The following is a 27,162-nucleotide window of genomic DNA, read 5'->3' on the forward strand; positions in this document are numbered from 1 at the left end:
AATTCAGAATTCTGAGCAATAATTAAATCATTAAAACTGTAACAATAAAAATTACAGCAAATGTAGATTTCGGCATGTGAGTATTGTTTTAGGACAGACCTGAATAAACGTGATGCTGAGGAAATACTGTTCTTAGCAAACCTCAGCAAAAACAGAAAGTGTATATTATTCATATTGTCATGACAAATCACACCACTCAATTAAATTACGGTATAAAACCCACAGAACTCTCTTCTTCTTCTTGTCCGGCGACAGATAATTTGATTCCAGAAGGTGTTACATAAGACATAAATTTGCATTTTTCTTGCTTCTTCATAATATGCGGTGAAATTTAAAAACATTTCAATTGTATAAGCAATTATGATTTGCAGCAGCTGCCGTGCCAGTTCCCTCCCTGACCAGCAGGTGCCAGTATGATGCTGGAGACCCACCACAGGGAGGAGAACATCTCTTTCGCTGGGATGTGGAAGATAGACTTGATAGAGAGTGAAGAAAGGCAAGAGAACAGACACCTATTTCCTCCGCTGTATAACCCCCAAACAAACCTTTTTACGTTTTTATTCTCTGTATTCTACCCTCTTTGTTCGTCTCTGATTTGTTTCTCTCTCTCTCTCTCATCTGTAAAATGTCTTTTAGTGGTGAGCTCTTTACCTGGCCACCAGAAAGAGGATGCAGCTGACAGCCAAGTAGGCCAGAAGCATGAAGAGCCAGACACCAGGGGAGAAGGGATCCAAGAAGGAGAAGTATCCTGGCCTACGTCCCTGAAAAACACACACACACACACACACACACACACACACACACACACACACACACACACACACACACACACACACACACACACACACACACACACACACAGTATAGGGTTTAAATCATTAAAGCCTGCAACAAAGACCGTGACCACCTTGATCCCATGTTCAATACACACAAGCCAACCAAACATGGGCTTTTGTTGAACAAGGTGGCGAGAGGTTAAACACTTACACTTACTTGTAGAGGTGAAGATTAACTAATTAGTATGTGAAAAAACACATACAAAGTCTCGAACATCGCCCCCACAAAGTGAGTGCCAAGATTAATTAAAAATGAATGTTGCTGAATTTCAGTGTTGATGGCTTTGCCCCAGGCCCAATTTGTTCTGTTTTAAACAACATTTACTGCCGCTTGTGCAATTTGGAAAAGATGAAAAAGGTGACTGGGACAGTAAATAAAGGGATTTTGATGCGATAAGCCTAGGTTTTCCTGCCCTAAACTGATAACAATTATAATTATACGAATCTCATTTGCATGTAAACATTCAGATCAACATTGTATGAAAGCACAAACTCAGACACCCATGAATTGTCAACAGAGTGGCACTGGGCTGTATATTGATACAACATCACAGATAAGAGGTTTTATTGCCTGGATTCTGTCACTGAAAGAAAAGAAAAAAAAGACTGTTTCCTGTTAATTGGTATATAGTAAGCTTTTACATGAAATCACATTCATAGGTCCAATCATAAAGAACAATGGAGGTCACAATAATGAACAAGGACAACAGTTACCATTCACGCTCTCCACGAGGCTGCATGAAGTAGTGGCAGAAAGGTCAAGTAATCAAGTAAACCATTACAGCTTCATTTAACCAAAATTATTTTCTGTGACCTATAGTTGACTTCCTGTATGACTGGGAGCGCATAGTGTCCCAGCTTGGAGGGGAAAAAAGAGAAAGAGATTACAGTAATAGCTTTGGCTTGGACAGAAAGGCTAGCTGTGCCTAAGCAGCTATGGGCTGTAATGTATCGGTGGTAGAGGAAGTGGCTAAAGTAGGGTTGGCAGCTAGCAGAGCAATGGGAATATAGGGGTTCATTTCTAAGGTTTAATTTCCAGCACCAACGGCCATTGTCCTCTAAATGAAACCAATTACTGGTGATTGGGTGTACTTATTATGTGCTATGTGCATCCGCATATTTCCTATGTGCATGTTCAGCATATAGCATGGCTGACCGAGCATCAGCAAGAGAATAATAGCCATTTACACACAGATGCACAACCACCATATGTTAATGACTATGAAATGGAGATGGTATCGGGGCATGCAACACAGGTATATAGTGGAGGAGATCAAACAACCAACTGTCCAAGTGTTGTTATGAGAGTAGAAGCTCTTTGTCTGATTTTGTCTGTCTGATTTTTGTCTACAGGCAGCACTGTGGAGCCCACCTAAGTAAGCGCAAATCGCTTTTATGCAAAAATACTCAATTAGGTACTCCTAGGGGACATCACACATGCCAAAACACTGCAGTAAAACATTTCTGAGGCCCTCCAAATTTAATTTGCAGCAAGAGGGTGAAATTATTTTGGTGGGCATTTGTTATGATAAACGTACCCCCATTAAGACTTGTGCAGAGTTGAAAATTCATTAATGCGTCCGTAATCACTTGCATATTAGCCTGACTGCGTAAAATAGGAGAGATGCTGAAAGCAGGAAAGGATTCAGTATAATTTTTTGTATGATTCAAATCAGCCTTCCAGTCTTAATGTCGGTCTGTCTATCTATAGTGTGATATGTATGATGATGATGATGATAGCTGTCTCAAAATAGAACAGTGGCGTGGTGAAACACACAATGGCCATCTCAGAGGTAGAGTAATGTTGTAAAATCCGTATTACTGCCAAGCTGCCTCTTGTTGGCACTGGCATTATGTGGGTAAGAGCAGTATGTGCTGACATGAGTCCTCCTGTTTACTGGTCCAGTTTTGTGCATGCTGAACAGCGTTTTTTTTAAATGCTTGCCCCGCGTGTCCACTTCTTAAGCTCCCACCAAGGTGCTATTATTAAGATGAAGAGAGCTGCAGAGATGCGGGACACCAATGCTCACAGATGGTGGAGAAGTGAAGGTGCAGAAGATCAGAAATAGAAACTCAGCAAATGGTAGGAAGAGACAGGAATCACAAGGACAACATGAAGACAGTAGGAGTTGTGTGCTGTTGAGAGTCATCTCCTGTGGTGTAATGTGTGCTTCAACACTCAGAGACAAAGTTATGTTTTCAGGAGTTGGAGGGGAAATTATCCATGGTGACTGAGGCTGCAAGAGACACACCAGTGAGCACACAGACATTCAGATAGCCTTAATGGGAACTGCATAACATGTATTAAAAAACTGTCTGCATGCTTCTAAAATGTGTCAGGATATTTTTTTGTCCATTTTACAAATACTTTACGTCTTGTAAACTGAGTCCTAGAAAGAAAGTGCTTAATAAATCTCCCTATGATCATCTTGTGACAACAGAAAACATCAGGGCTACAATGTCATGTTTTTAAAGCTGCACTAATCAATACTTATATTACAATGGATCTATGTATAATGTGAAAAGGGTCTTCTGTAGTCATGAACCAACAGATAATTCCCACTTACTCAACAACTCCACAGAGCATTTTAGTGCTTTTCAGCTCATTGTTTTGATTTCACTGCAGCATCTTTAATGTTTTGATGTTGTTATCAGCCTAATTTCCTCTCCCGCTCTGATCAATGTTAGTGACTGGCTGGAGAACATGGTGGAGCATTTCGCAGCTAAAGAGCTAGATATTTCCCTCATTGGTTGGTAAAGACCAAAAACAAAGCTAAAATAGAGTTTATTGGACTATCATTCATCAGGTTGCTGGAAACACAAATTAAATGAATGCTAACGTTGCTCTTTGTCTGCTGGATATGCCACGATAGCTTTATAAAGGATAATGTGCCAATGTTATGTGTACAGCTTGTTGTGTGGCCACAAAAATCTGTTAATGCAGGTTTAAATTGGCTTTGCCGCGGCTTCCTAAGTTCACGGTACAGTAAGTGCACTACATGGGCTTGAGTGTATGTGGCCCATAGAGTAGGCTGACTGACTCCAGTTTCTTGTGAAAGAAATTATGAAGGAGTGCATCTGTCCTTCACAGATGCTTACCTCTGATTCATCTGTGCCACTGAGGGCTCAGTTCCACTGATGTTAGCACAGTTATGAATAACTTATGTACGTAAATATTGAGTGTATTTAGTAATTCATAGGTTATAAGTGACAAATTGACTTGAGAGAGAAATTTACGAAACCACAAGTACATCCCAGTCTATCCAAATGGCGCAGGATTATTATTTGAAAAGTCAGCTCATATAGGTGGTCTGCTCTCTCTTCCTTGTGGAAGGTGAGTCTATGTGTGCAAGACAGACTGTCAGTAGCTGTGTGTTTGTATGTGTGTGCGCTTGTGTTTGAAAGCCTGTCAGCAGCTGTCTGCGCTGTCAGTCAACAGCAGCAGCAGAACAGATACAGTACGTGCTTGGGTAACCCAGTGCACAGGGAGCGCCAGTGCTACACACAGAGGCAGCAGGTAGCTGACTTTTGGCTGGGGAAAACAGCAACCATGGCTAATCTGGTAGTTACTATTTAATGGGAGATACACACTTGGAAGAGACAGAAGACTCCAACACTCTGACATAATGACCAAACTGTATTGATATTGATAATTGCCCTTGTGCATGAGTTAGATATTAAAAGTAAACCTGCTGCAATAAAGGGATTTCAGTGTAGAACAAGCACTAAATGTGGGTACATGAGTATAAATCATAGTCACAGGTTGCCCTGGCTCCTCACACATAAACATTTGCTGCCGTGTTTGAATCATTTTTATTAGAGCCAGGGGAATCATTTTATGAAGGTTTATCGTCACGTTAAGATGATAAGAGGGCATAAGGCAAATCAAAGGATGGAAGAGAATGCAGACGTGGTGCAGAGGGCGAAACATCCTTTACGATCTATCTTTATGAGTACATCTCAACAAATAGAATTGCAAGGAATTGCTGCCTATTATAGTATGTGTATAACCCTTCTTCCTCTTAACACGCAGATGAAGAGCTCATTCATTTTTACCTTGCACTGCCCTTGTTTTCTCTCTTAACTTCCCACTGTCCTTCCTCCATTGCCCCTTTCTCTCTCTCTCTCTCTCTCTCTCTCTCTCGGGATTGCTGCCCAGGAGGGTGGCTGAAGGAGCTGGTAAGGTTATCCAGTCAAGGATTTCACCTAGTCATCCTGCCTCTTGGTATTCATTCCACACTGTTGCCCCCTGAGGCTGCCTGCCTGAATACTAAGACTACCCATTGTCATTTCAACTCTTGCTCTTATTTCTGCTTCTTCTCTCCACCCCTTTTGCTTTTCTTTCTGCCCGTTTCTTGCTAATTCTCTTTAATATTGCCTTTCTTCCTCTCCTTTCCCTTGTCTCCCCACCTTCACTCTTTCTTTATGGGCTGTTTGACAGTGTGTGCATTGCTAATTGTGTCAGAGCTGCTGTTGAGACAGCCGCAGGGGCAATTTGCAGAGAGCAGCTGATATAGCAGAGTTCACAGGGTCATATTCATAACAACATTCTGCTGTCTCCTGGGCTCTCCAGGTTGTCTGGCTTTATGTTTGCGTGCTTTGTACATGTATGTGTGTCATTACAGAAACTATGTGTGTATGTATATGCGCAAGGCACTGTGTGTTTGTGACTGTATAATTTCGTCTAAGGTCGTGTGTGGCCAGAGAGTCAATAAAGCTCTGTATGCCACGCTCTACCCTCAGGGCAGCTGCTGAATCTGACACCACTTCCACACACCCCTAATTAGCTCCTATGTCTAATTAAGTGCCGCTCTCTCTTTCTCTTATACGCACACATGCACTTACTTTGCTGCACAGTCCCCAAAATGAAGGAAATGTTTAGAGGATGGAACTGGCATAGATATAAAGTACCTCAGAGTGTTGGGGTCTTGGGTTACAGCATATGGCTTTTTGTTGTACAGATGATGAATGTTATGGGAGAGATGACTTTTATGAGAAGAGGTTGACAGTAGCTCTAGGTTATGTCTGGGTTCCTAACTCTGATCTCCAATTCACATATTGTACTGGCTGCTGAGGTAAAGGTGTGCTCTTTGATTTGTGTGTAAAATAAATTTATTTATATGGCCTCAAACCACATGCATGTCTCAAAGGCCACACACCAAGAAGCCACAAAATAGTCAGGAAAGGCAACCTAGACAGGTAGAGCTTGCATTCTGCAAAAAAGCTGCAAGCTGTCTGAGATTTGTTCCTATATTTTTTATTTCAATGTCCAGAAATTAGGCCTAAGTGTTGTGATTTGCTGCTGTTCTGCAAGCTCCATAGAAACGTTGACTATGACAGTTTACAGTGCTTAGAGTGGAGGAGCCAGTGACGTTTCGTCCAGGTTTCTGCTGTTTTATACAGGAAATTAATTTTGGTCTGATTTGTGCTTTAAAGGAACACGCCGACTTATTGGGACTTTAGCTTATTCACCGTAACCCCCAGAGTTAGACAAGTCCATAAATACCTTTCTCATCTCTGTGCGTGCTGTAATGCTGTCTGACGGCTCCAGCATTAGCTTAGCCTAGCACAGATCCTGCAGGTAAGTGGTTCCAACTAGCCTACTGCTCCGAATAAGTGACTAAATAACGCCAACATGTTCCTATTTACATGTTCTGATTTGTAGAGTCACAGCGTGTACAAAAAACAACGTAACATGAGACACTGCCATCTTCTAACAGTAAACAAACCGGGAACTATATTCTCAGGTGGAAGAATATAGTACTTGGGCGGATTGATTTGCTTTGCAACAACCTGTCTGAGAATATAGTTCCCGGTTTGTTGTTTTTTGTACACGCTGTGACTATACAAATCACAACATGTAAATAGGAACATGTTGGCGTTATTTTGTCACTTTTGTCACAATTCGGAGCAGTAGGATTACTGGAACCATTCACCTGCATGTTCTGTGCTGTCCTGATGCTGCTGGCGGCGTCAGACAGCCTTACAGCACGCACTGAGATGAGAAAGGTATGTATGGACTTGTCTAACTCTGGGGGTTACGGTGAATAAGCTAAATTCCCAATAAGTTGGCGTGTTCCTTTAAGGCAGTGATGGTGGGAAAACAGTTGGAGATAGCTTTATAAATACACATGAGTAATTTCGCCAACATGGATTTTGCCTTATTATTATTATTATTATTATATTATATTATTATATATATAGTCACAGTCTTAATAAATGCAAAATACAAGAGAAAAAATTTGTGTTTGAGAGAGAAAGACGTACAATACAAACATACTGACAAAGAGAGAGAGAGATGGAGAATAAATTGCTGATAGTCTGAGGGTAATTAATACTGGCGCCTTTATTTTATTGCATTTGCCATTATTATTGATTAGACTGAAATTTTCATTTAAAGTTTGAAATAAGCAGCAAACCCCCCTTGTAGTGCACTGTGCCTAAGATCAATAGTCAGTGGATTAGAACTAAACAGTGCAGTCACAGAAATTCAAATATCGAATTTTAGAGCCATACTGAGGGACCGCTCGGAATCAGATCTGAGAAAATGCCAAGGGGCAATGGGAGAGTAAAAAGTGCATGAATAAATGATGGTGGGGCAGAGAGAGAGACAGAGAAATACAAGGGACACATGTCTTCACTTTCACTCTTATCTTGTAGCTTTCTCTTTTCTCTCTATCTTTTAAAAACCTCCATACATCAGTGCTTTATCTTAATAATAACTGATTTCTTCATTTCCTTCTAATTGACCTCTTACTCAGGAATTTGGTGTCAACTGTGCTAACTCAACTCTGTGACTCTGTGTGCCAGCCCTGAGGGACATCAGTTCCATGTCACCTCCTCATGCTGCCACCCGCCAGCCTGCCTCCCTCTTCAGAGGTGATACGCTACCCGGCAGCCCATTTAACACTGCACCTGCTGCGAGCATCGATTGATTCTCCCCAACTGTTGGCGCTCAATTGAGTCCCTCACTGCTACACATATTAGTGCTGTGTGTAGCCTATGGTAAGGTGAGAAGGAGGGAAGTTCACAAAAAGGGGAGCCAGGAGCAAGAGAAAATATGAGTAAACGCCCCTTTGGGACACTATGCACGTGCCAGATCACCTAAGTGCAGAATGTGGCCGGTGCCATAGTTGGCCCTGCTGTGTCACCTTGGGTTTTGGGGGAGGACTGATGATTAATGGGCCACTGACTCTACAAACACTGGCTCATTTCCACCTGCACTGCTGTTGTTTCACTGTTTCTTGCTTGGGCTTGCTCTCTATGGAGCATGGAAGGCGTTGCTTGCACAAATAAGATGGCCAAACCCTAGCAGAGGGCAAACAGAAAACAACTGTGTAACTGGTACATTAATCAGGAAGTAAAACAGAAGGAGGAAATCAAACACTGGAGAAGTGAAAGAAGCTGGACACTAGGGATGTAACGATTACCGGTGTAACGGTAAACCACGGTAAAAATGTTGATTACCGTTTTCATTTAAAAGATCCTTATTATCACGGTGGATTACCACGGTGTGGAAACCCTGTGTTCAATCCTTCCCAGCTTCATCCGAGTCTCCTGAAGTTGCCGCGCACTGCGTAGCCTACAACGTGTGTTTCTTGAGGAATCATGGCGGAAAGAGGAGATGACAGCGCTCAGAACATTTATCGGCCTTGTAAAAAAGGCCATAGTAACGATAGTAACACATGCTCTCTCCTGAGTTGATTGACCAATCATTGACGAGAGTCAGCACTTTGATCTCCTGCCAATCACTCATGCTCAGACAGGAGAAGGGGACAGAATGCAGCAGCTGTAGAACTTTTTTCTTTATCATTCCTTTCCCGTTTTCGGACTTCTTGAAGTGATGTTTGTAGCCCAGAACGTAAGCTAAAACTATTCTGTAGCTTGCTAAACTGTCATGGGTTGTTCTGCCTCGTTATCTGTGTAAACGTTTAAACTACGTTTATTCATATTTCAATACGTGTTCTGCTATAATGTGGATAAATTTAGCCCATTTTACAACATGACATTTACTTGGAGAGAGAGAGAGAGAGAGAGAGATATTATCACCTTGATAATATTGGTGTTGCTGTGTTTCTTATTGCATAGCTGATAGATGTGCAGATTGTTTAATATTACTTGTGCAGCCACGTGTTGATATTCAGGTTGTGTTAGGGTAATTTGCTAGCAACGTGCAATCGCCAGTAAACTAGTACTGTGGAGCCACGTGCTTAGCTATTAAAGGTGTATTACACTGTTTGCTCCTTTATGGATATGTGTGCTGTAATAGATGTGGCTTATTCTCAGTTTGTGTTACTGAGCAACATGTTACATTTATGTCAATTATTACAGAGAAATGAGCGTAATTCTTAGTATTGTTTCTTGTTATATGCTGGTGGCTATAACATGTTCATAGTAAGTCAGATGCTTTACATACATACATTAATGTGCATTGTTATATTTCAGAACCACATCCAACTTCACATGTAACGTCAAATACAACTTCATGTTCGAGTCGTAAATACATCTCCCTGGATCTCAAAGTCAGACATCTCTGGTTCAAGTTCTTACAGGGCACCCTACAGCGGGCCAGTGATCCAGTAGCCAGTTTTCAATAGTTTTTACAAGCCCTTTGTCTATATTTTTGTAATATAAGTTACACTTTTTAAAACTATTTCAGCTTGTGTAGGCCTATCAGTGCTTTCTGAACATATTGAACACACTTTTTTAAAAATACCGCGATAATACCGTAAACCGTGATAATTTTGGTCACTATAATCATGAGGTTAAATTTTCATAGCGTTACATCCCTACTGGACACTATTAAAAAGTTGAGACTACAGGGACAGAAAGTAAAGGATGTTGGGAAGATAAAGAAGAAGCAAGAAAACTGTGAGACTAAGGGTTTGGAGGAGGGGAGGACAGAAGGAAGAGGAGGGTATGGCCTTAAAAACACAGATGCATGGTACATGGAGTAGCTAAGAGGTAAAAGAGGCGATAAGGTGCAAAGTTTGTGGAAGGATTTGGACAGGCTAAGAGAGCTAGACTCTACAGTCCAAAAGGGATAGTGGTTCTTTTCCAGCTATTAGACAAGGCTGACAGCCTGCTGTGGTATGTCTGCAAGCTGTACAAGAGCCAGTTCGATCGGTTAGAGTGGGTGTGTGTGGTGGGCTGGTGGGAGGAAACTTACCAGGTGGACCCGGTACATGATACTGATGCCGAGGGTCATGAAGGGCTTGGAAAAGTCGATGACCTTTTCACGCTCTGCTGTGATGGTGAGGCCTGCGACTGCCAGGTCAGCTTTCTGCAACAGAATGAATCATCATATGAATACACAGTCAAAAGAATACTGAACATAGCCGTGAGGACGTAACACATGTTTATGACATAACCAATAATTTAAGCGGTTGAAAGGATGACATAAGAAGTTGGCTACTAGATGCAAATTCACTAATAATGCCCTTTTGTTTCATATAGCCTCTGTGCCAATAGCACTATCTGTGGTGAGGATAATCCAGCATTGGAACTGTGTGTGAGTGTGCGTGTGTGTGTGTGTGTGTGTAGGTCACAAGAGAGCTGAGGGTAACCATTGTGGCCGGCCAAGGGAGCAGTGTCAAGACAAATCACTTGACAAAGCAGCGGCTGGTAAAACACACACTTAAAAAAACACATACAGACACACAGACACACAGACACGCAGACACACACACACACACACGTAGAAATGGTCAATGTACGCTGAATACTGGATGGCTCCCTGCTAGTAATACAGGCCAGCAAAGTGCAACTGCAAGGGATTTTTCATCTCCCTGAGGAGCAAAGAGTGAAAGCAGCAACGCATTGCTCTTTGTCTGCTGCAGGAGAACTAAGAGGATTGGGGGACGGGGAGGAATGGGAGGATGAGAGTGAAGAGAGGGTAGCTCTGCTGCAGCACTGCAGACGCCACTCAAAATCCACAAAACACTGTATCTCCAGGAAAGAGAGACAGGGAGAGGGGCATCTGGCATGCATGAAAGAGTGTTTTTGATGTGATGTGAAAATAATTATTCCAACCTTTAGAGCAGGTTTAAACTGCTACCAGAAGAAATTTAGAGCTTCACCTAAAAGCCCAGATCCCACTCTGTCTGTGCTTCAATTAGTGTGGTACACATCAAAATGTACACCTCTTTAACCTCACCACAGTCTACACTGCACACTAAAGCCTATTTTCCTGCTGCCCTACACTCAGCCTGCGGACTTTGACCTTCCATCATCAGCTGTCCCCAGCCTCCGCCTCGTCTTTTTTCTCTCTCCATCGTTTGAAAGTCTGATCGCCTGCTCCCAGCGCCGGAAGGAAGCCACACGCAGGGAACGACCATCCAGGCAATTTCAACAAAGAAAGTCACTGATCCTTTGAAAAATGAACACACGGTTGTAACAGCCACTTAAATATTTATGTGAAGATAGAATATTAATATTGATTACTGGATTTTTCTGCCTGCCTGCTGTTATGCCTTCTAGTGTAACTGAAAAAAACAATGTAATGCTGGCTATTCTATATTGCATCATACCTGTTTCCACTTGCATTCAATCATATAATGCTAAGCCGGTGAAAAAGACACAAAAAAAACACTTGTGAATGTGAGGGATGAATTAAACATTACCCTCTGGGATGTAGTATTTGACTTTAAGAGTTCAGTCTTTGGAGATGCCTTACGGTATGTTCTCTATCTGCAGCACTGTGGATTAAGGAACCAGGACATACAGGACTGTACTTAGACTCTCTGGATTCCTCCTGGCATGTCTCATTGTCTGACGCCAGTCAAACTAATCACCCTCACTCAGTGAAATATTGTTCAGTCTGAATGGTACTAGCAGGGACACAGGTATCTGTTGTCCAAAATAACCTAAGGCTGTCCTCCTTTGCTGCTACCAAGTGTATATTTCATATCCCTTCAACTTATCCATTAAACTTGAAAACCATGGCTGTTTTATTTCACAATCTTTATACTCTGCCAGCTTTCCCATTCCTTTCTAAGCATTTGACCAAACAAGCTCAAGCCTTTCTGTCCACTGTGGAACATCCCTCCAGATGTCTCCCATCCCATGACAAATCCCAGTCAAGCACGTCTTGATTTTTTGCCCACCCCCCCCCACCCGCCTCTTCAACCATGGCCCTTCTGAAGGTTAGCCTTTGACAGGCAACTTCAGGGGACAAGGGCGGTGGCAGACTGTGACAATAACAAGAGCAGGCACTGCTTGCTTTACATACTTAATGGCTTTGCCCTCCATTAGCCCACATAATTAAGACAGATCACCTCTCAGGATCAGCTCAATCCCTCTCTACTTCATTTTTGTTTTCCTCTTCCTCACCCCAGCCTCGTCCTCCCTATATTTTTCACCTGTTTTACTTCTTTTCCTCCTCCTCTTCTCCCCTCCCCTATATAAGCTTATCTGAGTGTTAACAGCTACATACAGCATAGCTGGAGGAGTTTAACACCTCACTCAGAGATTTAACAGCAACAACATAGACCGATTCAGGAGAAAAGTCTGTTAAGGTCAGTTCAGAAAGCTTAAAGAAAGGAGCTGACAGGGAACAAGCCACCAACAAGCTGTGACTGTTTTGGAAAATACAATGCTTAGACTGAAAAGGCCAGCTGCTGAATGAAAAGTGTGTGTATGACATGTAGGAAAGCTACTCGCTGTAAAACTATATGAGAGCTGAGCAATACACTTTTGTGTTTGTGTACCTTGAGGAAGCCCTTTAGTTACTGGTGTGCTTACATGTATATGATGCGATAAGAATGATAATTTATGATTTCATGCAGTTTGTGCATGTGTATATATTTACATACCCTTGAGATGAGCTCTCCAACCATGCCAGTCCACGTTCCATTGGCTCCAGGAACCCCGTACAGTCCGTCCCCCACCAGCCGGATGCGATACTTAAACTTGAGAATATCTGCCAGCTCCTTCAGCATGTCCACACAGAAGCCTTCGTAGCGGTCGTTTCCCTCCAGTTCTTGGTGGTTCTGCCGCAGCATCACATATGGATTCTCCTGAAAAACACACATGGCTTGCATCTTAGACAGCACATCTCTATCTGACGGTCTATAAATGGTAGCGTGACAAAGCAAGACGGAGCACAGACGAGATACTGACAAATTGTACATAATTCATACTGGACTGCATTATTCAGTTCACTTGTCGCGGAGTTATATTCAGCTTGTGAAAATACCAAAATCTTCTGTGTCTGTGAAGTAAACTTTCAAAGTCTGAAAAAAAATAATTATTTCGTAACAAACTGGCGGTGTGGAGTTTGAAAGACATGGACAGAAAAAGTCTAACGAAATTAGCTAGTGAGTTGGGAAATGTGGGATTCTTAGTTTCTGAAAGCATATTCTTAAGAATAGAAAGTCAGATTCAAGATTCAATACTTTACTGCAATATAACTTACACTACCGGTGAAAAGTTTTAGAACACCCCAATTTTTCCAGGTTTTTATTGAAATTCATGCAGTTCAATGACTTATTGTACTCCGAAATTAAAGTATAGAACAAATGAACAATTTAAGTTAAAAAAGAAATCATGGAATCAATTTATAAACCAAAATGTATTCTAACTTTTTTACTCATCAAAGTAGCCCCCTTTGGCAGATATAACAGCTGAACACACTTTGTGGCATTCTTTCTACAATGGAAATCAAATATTCTTCAGAAAGTTCTTCCCAACTCTGTTGCAGAAGGTCCCATAAATGTGTGGCACTTGTAGGTTGCTTTGCTTTCACTTTTCTGTCCAGTTCATCCCAAACCAGCTCAATGGGGTTTAAGTCTGGTGACTGTGCTGGCCACTCCATGTTTTTAAGCTTACCATCTTGTTCTTTTTTGCTAAGGTAGTTCTGGCATAGCTTGGACTTATGTTTTGGGTCATTATCTTGCTGTAGGATGAACCCCTGACCAACTAGGTGCAGAGGGTACTGCATGGCGCTGCAAAATGCTGTGGTAGCCGTTTTGGTTCAGGGTGCCTTTCACTCTGTACAAATCACCGACCCTGGATCCAGCAAAACAGCCCCAGACCATCATGCTTCCTCCTCCATGTTTGACAGTTGATGTCGCACACTGAGGAACCATCCTTTCGCCTACTCGACGGCGTACAAAAATCCTGCGTGATGAACTGAAGATTTCAAATTTTGATTCATCAGTCCATAGCACCTTCTTCCAGTCTTCAGTAGTCCATTGACGATGTTTCTTGGACCAGGCAAGCCTCTTTTTCTTATTCTGATGTCTTAGCAATGGCTTTCTTGCTGCAACTCGACCTATCAAACCTGCAGCCCTATCACGCAAGCTGTTGACTCTCAGAAACTTGTCTTCTGATTCTGTTGTGGCTTTGGGTCTGCCAGACCTCTTCCTGTCAGAGTTTCCCCAGTTTCTAAGTGCGTTTTGATGGTGAAAAATACTGTACTCACTGACACCTTGACTTTCTTCGCAATTTCTCTGTAGGAAAGACCAACATTCTTAAGGGTTATGATGGTCTGTCTCTCTTCCATTGTTAATTGCCTTTTTCCCGCCATTTTTATAGCAACACACTACTTTCTGCAGTACAATACTGTTCAAATAATGCTCACGAGGGTATGGTACCACAGTGTGTTCCAACAATACTTTTATACAAACGGAGGGGGTTGTAAGTAATCCAGACAAGTTGGAACACCTGTGGGAATTGGTAGCACCAACTTTCAAAGCCTGATCAACCTCCATTGCTGCAGAACAGCTTTACGTTGTTAACCCATTTCTTGTTCCCTGAAAAAGGCCTTTTTGTAAAATACTGAAATGTACATTATTTTTCAGTTTTGGGTAACCTTACTTTATTTTTTAACATCAGGCAGTTCACCACTTACCTTTGTACCATTTAAAGCTATTCATTGGACTTGAACTGCTAAAATTTCAATAAAAAACTAAAAACATTGGGGTGTTCTAAAACTTTTGACCGGTAGTGTAGTTGTTAGGAATTTGCCTCAGTGTGCTCATTACAGAACAACAATCACAGCATAAGAGACAAGACACATAATAAGAAATAAAAACACATAATACACCCAGATATTAACAGTACAAGAGGAAAACCTGGTGCATAACAAGAATAAAGTGTCAGGTGCTTTAAAATAAAGTATACGTTTGTGCTTTGCTTTCATTAAGTGGTGGCGCAGAATTGGGGAGCCATTTTATAATTGGATGGTTCTGCAGTAAGTGCTGTTGAGGAAACGGGAGCTTTTGGTTTTGATGGCCCTGGGTCTTTTTCCTGAAGGCAGAGCAAGTCAGGATATCTTAGACTGTTGCTTCGATATTGATGATTCTTTTAAAAAAAAGCCTCCCTAACTTTTCGTGAGCGTACTACTAAATTGTTGGAGTGCCTCTTTAATGTTTAATAGTATTGCTTTACAGAACCTAACTAAAGATTTTACAGTCAGGAAGAATGGTGGAAGCATCCCATATGTTCTTTGGAGGGCATAGTTCACATCAGGTTTACTGCCTTCAATGAAAACTGAGATTTGTGGATTCGAAGCAGAGCCAGGCACTAAAATCAGGGACAGACACACGCGTGCTAATCTGTTATACCCAGCAAAAAGTGGATAAAAAACAAAAGCAGTTTTCCTCTCACCACACACACACACACACACACACACACACACACACACACACACACACACACACACACACACACACACACACACACACACACACACACACCTATTTACTACCTGTCTTTTAAAGAACCAACTCTCTGTTCGGCTGTCTGTTTATTTATGTCTAGTTTTGTCATTTAGTTGATGTTGTAGAAAGATTTAAAGAGCCCTGCAGTGATGTATTTTGGAGCCAACCTTATTGCGCTATTTTTCAAATAATGCAACTGTCAAGCTGGTGTGCTCGGGCTCCACTACATCATAAAAAGACAGCGTTATGTACCATTTTGATGTTGCTTTATCCCTGCACTCAGCCCATGAATCCAGCTAAAACTAACTTACCTTGGCAACATGACATCAGATAACAGTGATTAACAAGTCTAAGCATTTTCCTGTGTGGACATTCTCCATTATTTAAAATAAACAAAACAAAACAAAAAGTAGTAGGTGGACTAGAACTTCTGTTTTCTTTACTGTTGCAGATAGACGTTTTATTGAGTGTTTTTTCAACAACTGAAGTGTATGTACTCATGCAAAACATATACTAACACACAGATTTTTGTTTATGAGCTTGTTCAAGACATTGTCGACTACTTTAGTTGGCATAAAAGACTACAGCGGGGTGTGTGTAATTCACCACAGAGTCATCAGTCATTCAAAGCCACTGTGACAACTTTCAGGAGGGTAAAGCATAAGCAGTACTGTTGTGGTGTATTCTGAGAACTGTAATATAATAGTATATTTGTTTCGTCATCGCCACAGCTGGAAATGCTTATTTGTGTGGTAGCTGGTTGACTGGCGATTGATTTGCCTCACAGTGAAAGCCACAAAAATAGTTACACTGAAATCTGGAACATTTGAGAACTTGGTTCACATCAGGTGGCACAACTGTTACTGTGAGTTGTCATGTTGTCACAGCAACCGCTTGGTTCAACCTGTAGCTGCGTACAGGGGTGGGGTTCAGATTACTCTGACACCAGATTGGGAGCCTTGCCTCTTTCTGGTTGCATCACTGGACAGTGGAACTCACAGCCTCCTGTTCTGCTGTGATAAGACTGAGAATAAAATGACTACTGATCGACTCTCTCTGCTTGCGTAACTCTGCACCTAGAATCTGCATATGGATTCAATTTATCTAACCAGGCTCATAGTTCGATTAAACAGACACGCTGTATAGCAACAATTACCTGCAGCTTTTTACAGAGCGAGGTAGTTGTGTTACAAGATACGGTTACACTTTACTTGAAGGTATCTACATAAGAGTGACATGACACTGTCATGAACGTGTCATAAACATTATAAACAAGTCATAAACATTTATGACATAACGCTTCTTTTAGTAAGTGTCATTTGTTTTTTGTCATCACAAGTTATGGTTAGAGTTAGGGTTCATGTGTCATGACTGTGTTATGTGTTCATGACAGTGTCATGTCACTCTTATGTATATACCTTCAAGTAAAGTGTTACCCTAGATACAGCATGCACATGAGAGTATGTGAGCTGCACATGTGTATGTTAAGGATAAGTTTGGCAATATTCTTTTTTTCATATTGTTAATTATTATTCCTCTTTGCCATAGACCACCAATGAGCCAAACTGCACTGGGTGACATGATCCCTCATAACAATCAACATGGGCACTGTAGTTTACTTTGAGTTCACTGCATATACAGTGTCCAGCTGCTGTAACTACTCACCAAATCCCAAACCTGTCACCTAGAAATTACATTTATGCAATACTAATGTTTTTCTAATTACATTGTGCTAGGAAACATAATTGGTGCCTGGATTAGGTGGTGAGAATGAGTGCCTAACAATCCATAAAATAGTTTTATTATGCTGTAGTTGCTACCAGTGGACATCTTACTGCAAAGGTGGATATTGTACTCTCAGAAATAAATGAATTACCTGGCCAGTGAACATTTTGTTCATTTTCAGACTTCAGATTTAAATAACAATGTATACATATAAAAATGTAATCCAGGCGGGCATTATGTTTCCTTCAAAACATAATTGCTGTTGCATATTAGTAGCACCGGTATATAACATGATGCAAGCATGTGGATTAAATAGCCCCCAACAAATTCACTGTTTAAGTCAGTTTAGTCTAAAAGGTGGCAAGCTCTTTGGTAAGATTTGTCCTTTTCACGAACAAAACTATATATTCATCAACCGTCCTTACATTTTTGCATCTTTAGTAGGAACGACAGGGCTTAGAGTTGAGGGTCACAGATAGGCCGGAGACATCAGAAAATACTGTAAGACGAACTAAAGCGTTGTGGTTTTGAGCCTTTTCATGGGATTTTTTGTCCTTTAGGAGGTAGAAAAGAAAAGAAAACGTTTCTTCGGCTCAGAGTCAGTGAAGGTTTCAGCCAGTTAGTGACTGTGTGTACCAATCTATAAAAGTAAATCTGTTATTAACTCCTTAAAACAGCCACACATCACCTTACTGGCCAAACATGCCATCTATGCATGCTCATGTTTCAGCATGCATGAGGCACAATATAAATGCTAATTTCATAGCTCACAGACCGCTGAAGCTTTTCAAGCACCGACTTGCAGTCAAGCCAGACCGAGTCAGACGTTTTCGCTCTCCTTCCAATTTCCGCAACATTATTATAGAGGTTGGCTTTCATAGACGTTTTGTACATAATGAAAGCCGGACTGGGGGAGAGGGAAGAAAGGAAGAAACACACAAGGAGCCCTATCTTGCACTCAGCGCAATTGCCTTTGTACACCGACGCATGTATCATTCCTATTTTGCACCCGACGCACAGCGGACTTTTCCCTCCACAGACGCACGTCGGTAAATTAGGGAATGTATTTGCGCTCCCGGGGGCGGTTCAGCGAAAACAGGAGGCGTGTTCCGGCGCAAACGTTACCTGGTGCTATTTTGCAGTTTCAGAAAACAATTCCGCCACTGACCAGGAAAAACCTGGTCTAAACTCAGTGGCGCTAGTCTAAAGTCAGTAGCGCGTTATTCAGATGCTATTTTAGGGACGAATGGTTGGCCATAATGTAGCGTGTGCACAACGCGCATACACTTCTCTCATCTACAGCAGTTCCCATTTTTGCAAACCATACATAATTACAAAGAAAAATATTACTGAAAATGCGCTTCAGGTGTTTGGATAGATCAGGAGACACTTTACAGTACAGTCCTCAAAAAGTCGCAGCATTCTTTGTGGCTTGTTGTGTTTTACACAACATTTCCATGAATCATTGATGTGTTGATGACATAAATGAGGAAATATTAGAGGACTTAAGGAGACGTGATGTTGAACTACGGTGGGATTGGACACTCCGGCGGAATCTGGTCTGGGAGTAATGCACGATGCGCTCCTGGTGGAGCGGGTGGATGGAGATGGAGTGGCGGGAGGAGGAAGGGGCACAACAGGTGCAGGTGGTGCGTTTGGAGGCCCACGCTCCATGGCTGCAGCAATCCTCTCCAGACTTGAGGAGATGCACCCGAGAGGCTGCAGCAACATCGCCACCGCGCCGGAATTACAGGCATTTACTTACTGCGCGTCTCTCGGACAGCTCCCGCTGGCGTGCGCCAGGCAAATCCGCCGTCATAATAGCAATCCGCCATGGAACAAGCGCGCCTGCTCTTAAAGGGAATGAGAGATGACGCTCTGATTGGTTATTTTCACGTTACGCCCAAACCACACCTAGCTACTTCAGACCAACCCATTTAAGATTTGCGTCGGGCGCAAGAGTCATTTATCCCGCTGGTATAATAGCAACAGCGGCCGAGATCCGACCACAAAGCTACTTGCGTTTCATACTTGCGTTTCAGATCGTTAAAATAGGGCCCAAAATCTGCTACAGTCACTTAACAGCTCTATACACCAACTGACTAGAGGACCAGTAAAGTTCCTATTGTAGTGTTCTCAGTTCTAAAACAGAAAATGTACCCACATACTAATAACATTCCCCTGGGGGCTCTGTGTCATCCATAACATCTTTACCAGTTCATTGTCTATGGAGCTGTGTATTTGGGAGAGAGTTGTTCATGTTCACTAATATTTTTGGATTGTTCCCCTTAATGAAAAAAACACACTTCACTCCTTGTTGTTTTATATGTGTTAAGAACGGTAAAAGCATTTCATATTCATAACAAATTAGGAAGCGCGATTTCTATGAGCGAGGCTCTCAAGTACAGACTAATACAATCAGACCTGGCAAAGATCCATCAATCACACAGCCATCAATAACACTGGTACTGTCTGACTGTTATCAAGCCTATATGTTTCTTACTTCTGCTGTTTTCTTTTCCTTGGTTTCAATTTGTCTCTCTTTATCTGAACTCCAGTAGCAAAAAAATGTCAGTCAAAACCGCTTATTAACCAGATCTGTGCTGGGTTACAGAAAAAATGAAACACAACTGCTATTAAAAGTTGATATATCTGCTGCAGTTCATATTCATCCTAAAACTTCCACCAAACTGGCAAAAAAATAAAATCACTGAAAGAACCACTTCCACCAGCAGCCTTCTGTGAAGATGAAGACAAAATTATATAAACATAACATTCAAGCAATGAAAAGCCTATACAGAGGTATGAAAGTGCTGTCTTCCTTGAGGGCAAATCACAAGGAAATTCCATCTAACTTATTTTGCACACCCCAGCAAAACAGCAATAAAGCTATGAGTTTGAAGATTTAAAGAATATAGACTTTTAAAGCAGTCTCTTAGGCCATGAAAAGTCTGGTTGTGGACGGGGAAAGAAGCACACTCTAACATACTGTATGCACAAGCAAGTACACGTACACACAAATACTGTCCAGACGCAGAGTGGGTGTTATTCGCATTCAACTTCACACACCACAGTGGAATTTCCCCTTTCAAAACCTCAGGGTGTTCAAGATGTCTTCACACAACCTTCCTCGCTTTCCTCAACTGTTTTCTTTTCCTCAAAAACTTGCTCTCCAGAGCCCAGCAAAGTGGCAGCTGAGATATCATTCTCTCACAGGGTTCGGTAGTCCTGTTTGAAGAGGAGACAAAGAAGCTCTGACGGTACTCGGAAAATACGACGTCAATACAAAAAGGGCTGGGTCATGTAAAAATTGTATAAAGCAATTTCAACAAACAGTAAATAAATGGCAGTAAATACAAATGTGATTATAACACACAAAAAACAAAAAAAAAAAAAAAAAAAGAGAGATAGATAGATAGATAGAGAGATAGATAGAGAGATAGATAGAGAACAAGTAGACACAAACTTCCAGAACTGGGGACAGATCTTTTGTCTGTGTGTGCAGATTCAGGTGCACATGCCTCAGCGCCACTGAGCCTGTGTGCCAACGAACCTGCCTCTGTGTCTGCTTTTATCAGTCGGCTCTATGGGCACTGTTGAATCCTTACCAATGCGTATGTGAGTGGATATGAGAGCACCCAGTGACACAAGGGTAGTCTGCAGGAATGTGGGAATGACCATGAGAACTGTAGTTGACAAGGCAGAAAGTGAGTCTTACAAAAGAGACTTAAAGCAGGTTTCAGGCACGAAAGGAAAATGGGTCTTAGGTTTGGGATTTAAATATTGAGTACGGTATGATTCCCCAACAATGGCAGAAAGCTGGCACCAAAAGAAAGATGTCCCTACAGGTAAAGCTCTGCTCCATTTAATTTCTTTCAGAAACGAGGAATGTGAGCACTAAGCAGGAGTAGTATTTAAGAGCGTAATTAAATGAGGGATATATTAACACCCAAGGCTGTTTAATGATTTGTTAGTGGTGTAATAACCCTATGTATTTACATGAAGCCAGTGAAAAGACTGAGAAATCTCTCACTCAAATGTTTGACATAGGCTGTGTGTGTGTGTGTGTGTGTGTGTGTGTGTGTGTGTGTGTGTGTGTGTGTGTGTGTGTGTGTGTGTGTGTGTGTGTGTGTGTTTGTGTGTGTGTGTGTGTGTCTTTATGCTCAGGTGAGTATTTTCTTACTATCTACCCTGTTGTGGCTTCCTAAAAATAAATGAATCATGTTAAAACAACAATGTTGATTCCAAAACTGTTCACCAGTGTGACATAAGCTGTATGTTTGTGTGCATGGAGGGAGGGGTTTAGTGGCTCTAAGTGTGTGTTTATGTGAATGTGTATGGCTGTGTTTTTTTAATAGGAAGTGGTGGTGGTGGTCAGCTTTTGCAGGGAGGGCACACATGACTAGGGCGAGACGTGGAATGAAAATGAAGTCGGATGAATAAGATACAAGGTGTGTGAATGTGAAACGAGTGTGCACTGTAGGAGGGCGTCTGAGCCTGCAAATACCCTGTTCAGTGATGCGCTTTGCTTCAAGACCTTCTCAGGATGTCTTTTATTGAAAAACTTACCTTGAAAATATAACTTGTAACTTTTAAAGCTCCATTGTGTAAATTTTTTAGTTGATTCTTAGCAAAAACCCCTTTGTTCTTTCACAAATATGTGCTCATTCACGTGTAATTATTTCCACCAACTAATCAGTATTCTCATACGCGTAGAATCTGACATTCAGAATCATTCAGAATACATACGAATGAATCGCTCAAATGCCGGCAGCCATGTTGCGCCTCCATCTTTAAAACACATTAGCCAAAGAGGGACATACCTCCGCCTTTCGCGCTTTTACACTTAGTGCCAGGGAGGGGGAGAAGATTACTCAGCGACTGCCGGCAGATTTGAAAGCCTCTTAAAAATGGAGGATTGCGCCTATTCTCGAGGACATGAAACGGAGTCACCAAGGAAGCTAAAAAGAGAAATTAAAACGACAAAGCGACAAGACCAAAGTTAATATTGGAGTGGCTTTTCCAAGATGGCTCATAAGGAGCAAGGATTTTAAAAGGGATGCCGAAGTTGCCTGCTTTCTTCTCAACAGGTAATTCAGCCTACTTGTGTGTTTGAAGTTTTATAGTTGCTTGGCTAACTATAGCATGGTTGTGGATAACGCTAGAATGACGTCCAGGATACTTTTCGCGTCAATGATGAAAAAGAATTGTCTAAATGTTGTCATAAGTGTCATGATTTCCCTGGCAGACAACTCACGTCATGCAGTTGTAACACAGACTAAGCTACAGCTACAACAGCTGCGTGTAAATGATGGAGATACTAACAGGGCTTGACATTAAGGCTTGTCCGCTTATCTGGGACAAGTGGATTTTTTGTAGGGCAAGTGGAAGAGACTTTACTTGCTCCACTGGACAAGTTAAAACTCAAAACAAAATAAAATGCCATGTTACTTCACGTTATGTGCCACTCATTACGTTACCGATTTGAAACAAATAATTTTTTCCCCACAATCCGGGGCAGCGGACCGCTAACGTTAGACCCAGCGGCAGTGGGATAGCGGACTGCAAACGTTAGACCCAGCGGCAGTGGGATAGCGGAACGCTAACTTTAGACCCAGCGGCAGTGGGTCAGCGGACCGCTAACGTCGGACGGACCGCTAGCTAGCTGTTCAGCTCATTCTCTGTAAGCGATGCAGCATAAAAGCACGGCGGAACCAGCAAGCCAACCAGCCGGTGTTAGTTAGCTAATGTTAGCTTGCTAACTCCGCCTTAACGTTACCCCGTCGCCACATCGTTCACAGAAAACAAGCCATAACTGTCAGTTATTGTAAAACCTCAGCTCCGCGACTTGCTGGATTAAATATCAGGTAATAATCAACTGTAAAGTAGCTACACCTTTTAAAGGATCCCTTGGTAAATCAGCCTCTGCTGAGTAGAAAGTGAAATTGTAGGAGAAAAAAAACCCGTTAACACCAACGTTTAGTGGCAAAATCCATTGTTATGTCTATTTTAGATATAGTATAAGTTCAAGTAACCACTACCTCTGGTGATACACACTGCACACCCGCGTGAAACATATTACTTTGTGTTATGTAGTCTGGAGATCCTTTTTTCTTGTTGAAGGGGAAATCTATTGTTGGGACACGTTTGTTTCTACTGTTTCAACTGAATTTTATTAATGTTGATAGAGTTTGGATGCTTTCAACGGTTTGTTCGAATTCTGCATTAGCAAAACACACAACAAAATTATAAAATGATAAATCTTTACCCGTGACTTTTGTGCATGGAAAGTGAAAGTGAAATGTAAATGCACTTGTCCAAAGGACAACTGCCTTAAAAAGTTAATGTCGAGCCCTGACTAAGAGCTAATTTTGGTTTCATTGACATCGTTCATACTGCTCAGAGAAATATATTAAAAACACAAACCTCCATTGCTTCACTCCTACGCTGTAAACATTGCCTTACACTATTAATCTCGTACAATATAAAGAATAACGATAGCACTGATACTTTACTAACATTAGCTTGCATATGTTTGGGAACCTGATAGCTGATGTTAGCAATGAAATGGTACCAAAATAACGTAAAACTATTATTACACTGGAAGGAACACTCAGGGACGAAGTCGTACTTCTTGGAATAATACGGCCACCGTAGGAGTTAAAATGCCCTCGGAATGGGAGGGGCTAGAAAGTAATATTCAGTTGGTTGTCATATACAATTTCACCGCTAGATGGGAGAAATTCTTACACAATGTAGCTTTAAAAACCAGATCTGAGATCAGAATTTACTAAAAGAAATATAGAAATAAAACAGATTACTCTTTCTACTGCTTGGTAAGCTACTGTATATCAGAATAGAGAGAAACCACAATACCACACATGATTTAGGACAACACAACCAAGATCATTTTATCTTGAGGAAGCATGGGCTTTTTCTATTACATCAGTGTGGCTACAAAAACCACTGATTACAAATATGTGGTTTGTGGCCTTGCAGTAAAATAATAATCAATTCTGTGACTGCCTCTGTGACTGCCTTAGAGCGGTTTGTGAAATTGAAGTGAGAAGATGACGGCCATGTGTTGGTGTAATGAAACTGCCCTGTAAAGGCCAGGTGAACATGCCAAGAGTGCACACAAACACACAAATACACACACTGCACATACACACAAAAATGCGTGGAAGAGAGCATCCATAAATACTATAAGTGCTAGTGCAATCACATACAAACACACACAGTCTCCCAGGCCAGTGCTACAGGTAAGGAATTCTTATGGAGGCTTTCAGCTGCGGCTCGTCTGCCGCCCGTAAGCGAGATAACAGCGACACGGCAATCACACCATGATGAATGAGCTGCGATAGGCACTGAAAATTGCTCCTTGGTGGCTTCCGAAGTTTGGTCCGGGGACTCTATATCTCCAAAGTGAAATCAAAGCTCTGTGCTCGGCCAATTCTTTCTTTCACACCCTCTTTCTGTTGTGAAAATATTGTCTTATTTGTACTCCCCCACAACCCAAACACAGACACACACACCTCTATCCTCCCCTCGCGCCCTTTCCTTTCCCTCCCGCGTGAAATGAACCGTTCCATCTGAATCCCTTTCAGTCTCAATGAGACCAGTGAGTTGTTCATTGGCAAAATATGGCAATATGTCCTTCCCTCATTCCTACGGCTCCGCAGCTGATAAGCCAGCCACTCAAAATAACACATTGGGCCAATTGTCTCTGCTTACAAGCTACTTTGTGTCTTATCCTCTGATTCATCAACGAAGAGGAGGAGCAGGGCGAGTGACAGGTTTGTGTGTGCTACCGTCTGTGTGTTTGCGTGTATCAAGGGATAAGGAAAAGCCATTAAACAAAAGCAGCTGATTAAAAATCTGAATGGTTTTATGCAGTTCCAACATTAATCCATTTATTACCTATGATGTGATATCAAAGCTACTGTAAAACAGAGAAGTTGAGCTTATGAACAGTATTATATTCTTCTCACAAGTTTTGAAAAATCCTGACACATCTGCTCTACTAATTAAAACAGGTAGCTAATTAATTACTGAGCAGTTAATCACTGTTAAGAATTGGACCAGTCAAGAATATATTAAAGGTGCTGTTGGTAGGATTGTGAAGATCCAGGACTAGATTTGAACATCAACTTCTCAGTCCCTCCCCCTCCTTTCCGCTAAAGCCCAAAACGGTCTCATAAGCCCCTCTCCCCACAAGGGAGAACGAATGCGTGTGCATGAGCAGTGATTGACACACAGTTAGACACCCCCCCTGGCCCTGATTGGAGCATCTGAACAGGGGGCGGTGGATTTTTGCAAATTGCACTACAGGCTGTAGGTGGTGCCAGTGGAGCCGGATTTTTTTTTAAATGACCTGCTTCATGTAGTTCTACTCAAACATAGGGTCAGTTTCAGCAAATATGACAGAAAGTTAGTTTTTTTGGGGGGCATTTTTAGGCCTTTATTGAGAGGACAGCTGAAGAAATGAAAGGGGAGAGAGAGGGGGGAATGACATGCAGCAAAGGGCCGCAGGTCAGAGTCGAACCTGGGCCCGCTGCGTCGAAGAGTAAACCTGTATATATGGGCGCCTGCTCTACGAACTGAGCTATCCAGGTGACCAGGAAGGTAGTTTTATAAGTCTTACCTACTGCACCTTTAACTATACAACTGTGATGCGGCATATGACATGAAGGGCACTATGAAAGCTGTTGCTTTCCTTGAAGACTCGTTAGAGGTTACAGGTCATTGAGTTCTGAACTCAGTTTTTCATCTGACAAGTTCACCATTCATTCTTTGCAACAGGCCAGGACTGGCCATCAGGAGCACCGGGGGAATTCCCTGTGGCCTAGCCAGCTGATTGGCCCGGAGTGTCGGACCAGTGTTGACTGTTATGGAAGTTACGCACCAACCAGACGGCCAACCGTCGGAAGAAAAGCCAGTCGGACTGATCAGTCTCCCCGTGTTGGTCCAAAAAGTGCCACAGAACACACCGAAGAGACGAGACGTAATACGTCTCCATAACAGCAGGCGGTGCTAATCTGTATTTTTGCCCAAAAAATTAAAACCGGCAGCTGATTGGACGAACGCGTCACAAGAGTTTGTTTTCTCCGGAAATTCAAAGCCAGACTGTCACGGCGGCTCGTTCAGAAAACGATCTCATATTGTACTAAAATAGTTCACTGAAACATGTTTCTGAAAACATTTTAAGCGAGAAATAGGCCATGCAGTTGCTGAATCTGTCTTCATTTCAGCTCAACAAAGTTTCACTCAACAGTTTAAAAGATTTTCGTCAGATTTTGAGAGACTCTAGTCGAGCTCATTCCGCTCGCCATTTCTGGGTGAGTCCCGACTGCCCTGCCTCCGAATGAACATGTCAGGTCGGCCAAAATAAAGGCCGACAGCCCCTCAGACGGACGACAGCACGTAACACACTGAACAGACTCGAGTCACCGACCTCGCCAGACTGTCCAACGGCCAATTATCGGGTTATGTGTCAGTGCCTTTAGAGACATCTGGGACAGCCGGAGATTTTGTCTTTAGCAGGCTGTAGCAGGCTCTAAAATGAAGCTATTGTCATAATCATAGAAAATTATAAATGATATGACTCTCCCTATTTATGCTAAACACATGCAGTTAGGGTAAAAAACATGCAGTTTTTTAATGCAGTATAAATTTGTTATTTTCATCTACTCTAAAATGGTGTATTTGAATATTTCTGCATACTGGGGTCCCGAGACAGTCTTGGAATTGCATGAATTGGGTATGACTGGAAAGCTAAGACTCTTGTGGATTCAATGAGCCCATTTGCATTTATGTGTGATGTTAGTCCCCATAGTAGCTATTTCATTGTAGTTAATACATTTTTTTTAAATTGACCTCACTGTATAAAATGACCTGTTGTGACCTCAAGGATAATCACAGCCTCATGGAACTTTATA

At 41.9% G+C, this 27,162-nt stretch overlaps 1 protein-coding gene across 10 annotated transcripts in view; it reads right to left on the bottom strand.

Annotated features, from left to right (window-relative positions):
- Window positions 1-27,162, bottom strand: part of grik4 (glutamate receptor, ionotropic, kainate 4) — a 334,323-nt gene that overhangs the window by 6,941 nt on the left and 300,220 nt on the right. For all 10 annotated transcript variants that reach the window (XM_039786171.1, XM_039786191.1, XM_039786208.1 and 7 more), the window contains 3 exons: window positions 12,650-12,853; window positions 10,006-10,119; window positions 652-761 (listed from right to left, as the gene is read on the bottom strand). In XM_039786171.1, coding sequence (XP_039642105.1) covers window positions 652-761; window positions 10,006-10,119; window positions 12,650-12,853 — 428 coding nt within the window. The remainder of the gene's footprint in view (window positions 1-651; window positions 762-10,005; window positions 10,120-12,649; window positions 12,854-27,162) is intronic.

Source organism: Perca fluviatilis, chromosome 2 (assembly GCF_010015445.1).
Source record: "Perca fluviatilis chromosome 2, GENO_Pfluv_1.0, whole genome shotgun sequence".
NCBI classification, from domain to species: Eukaryota; Metazoa; Chordata; class Actinopteri; order Perciformes; family Percidae; genus Perca; species Perca fluviatilis.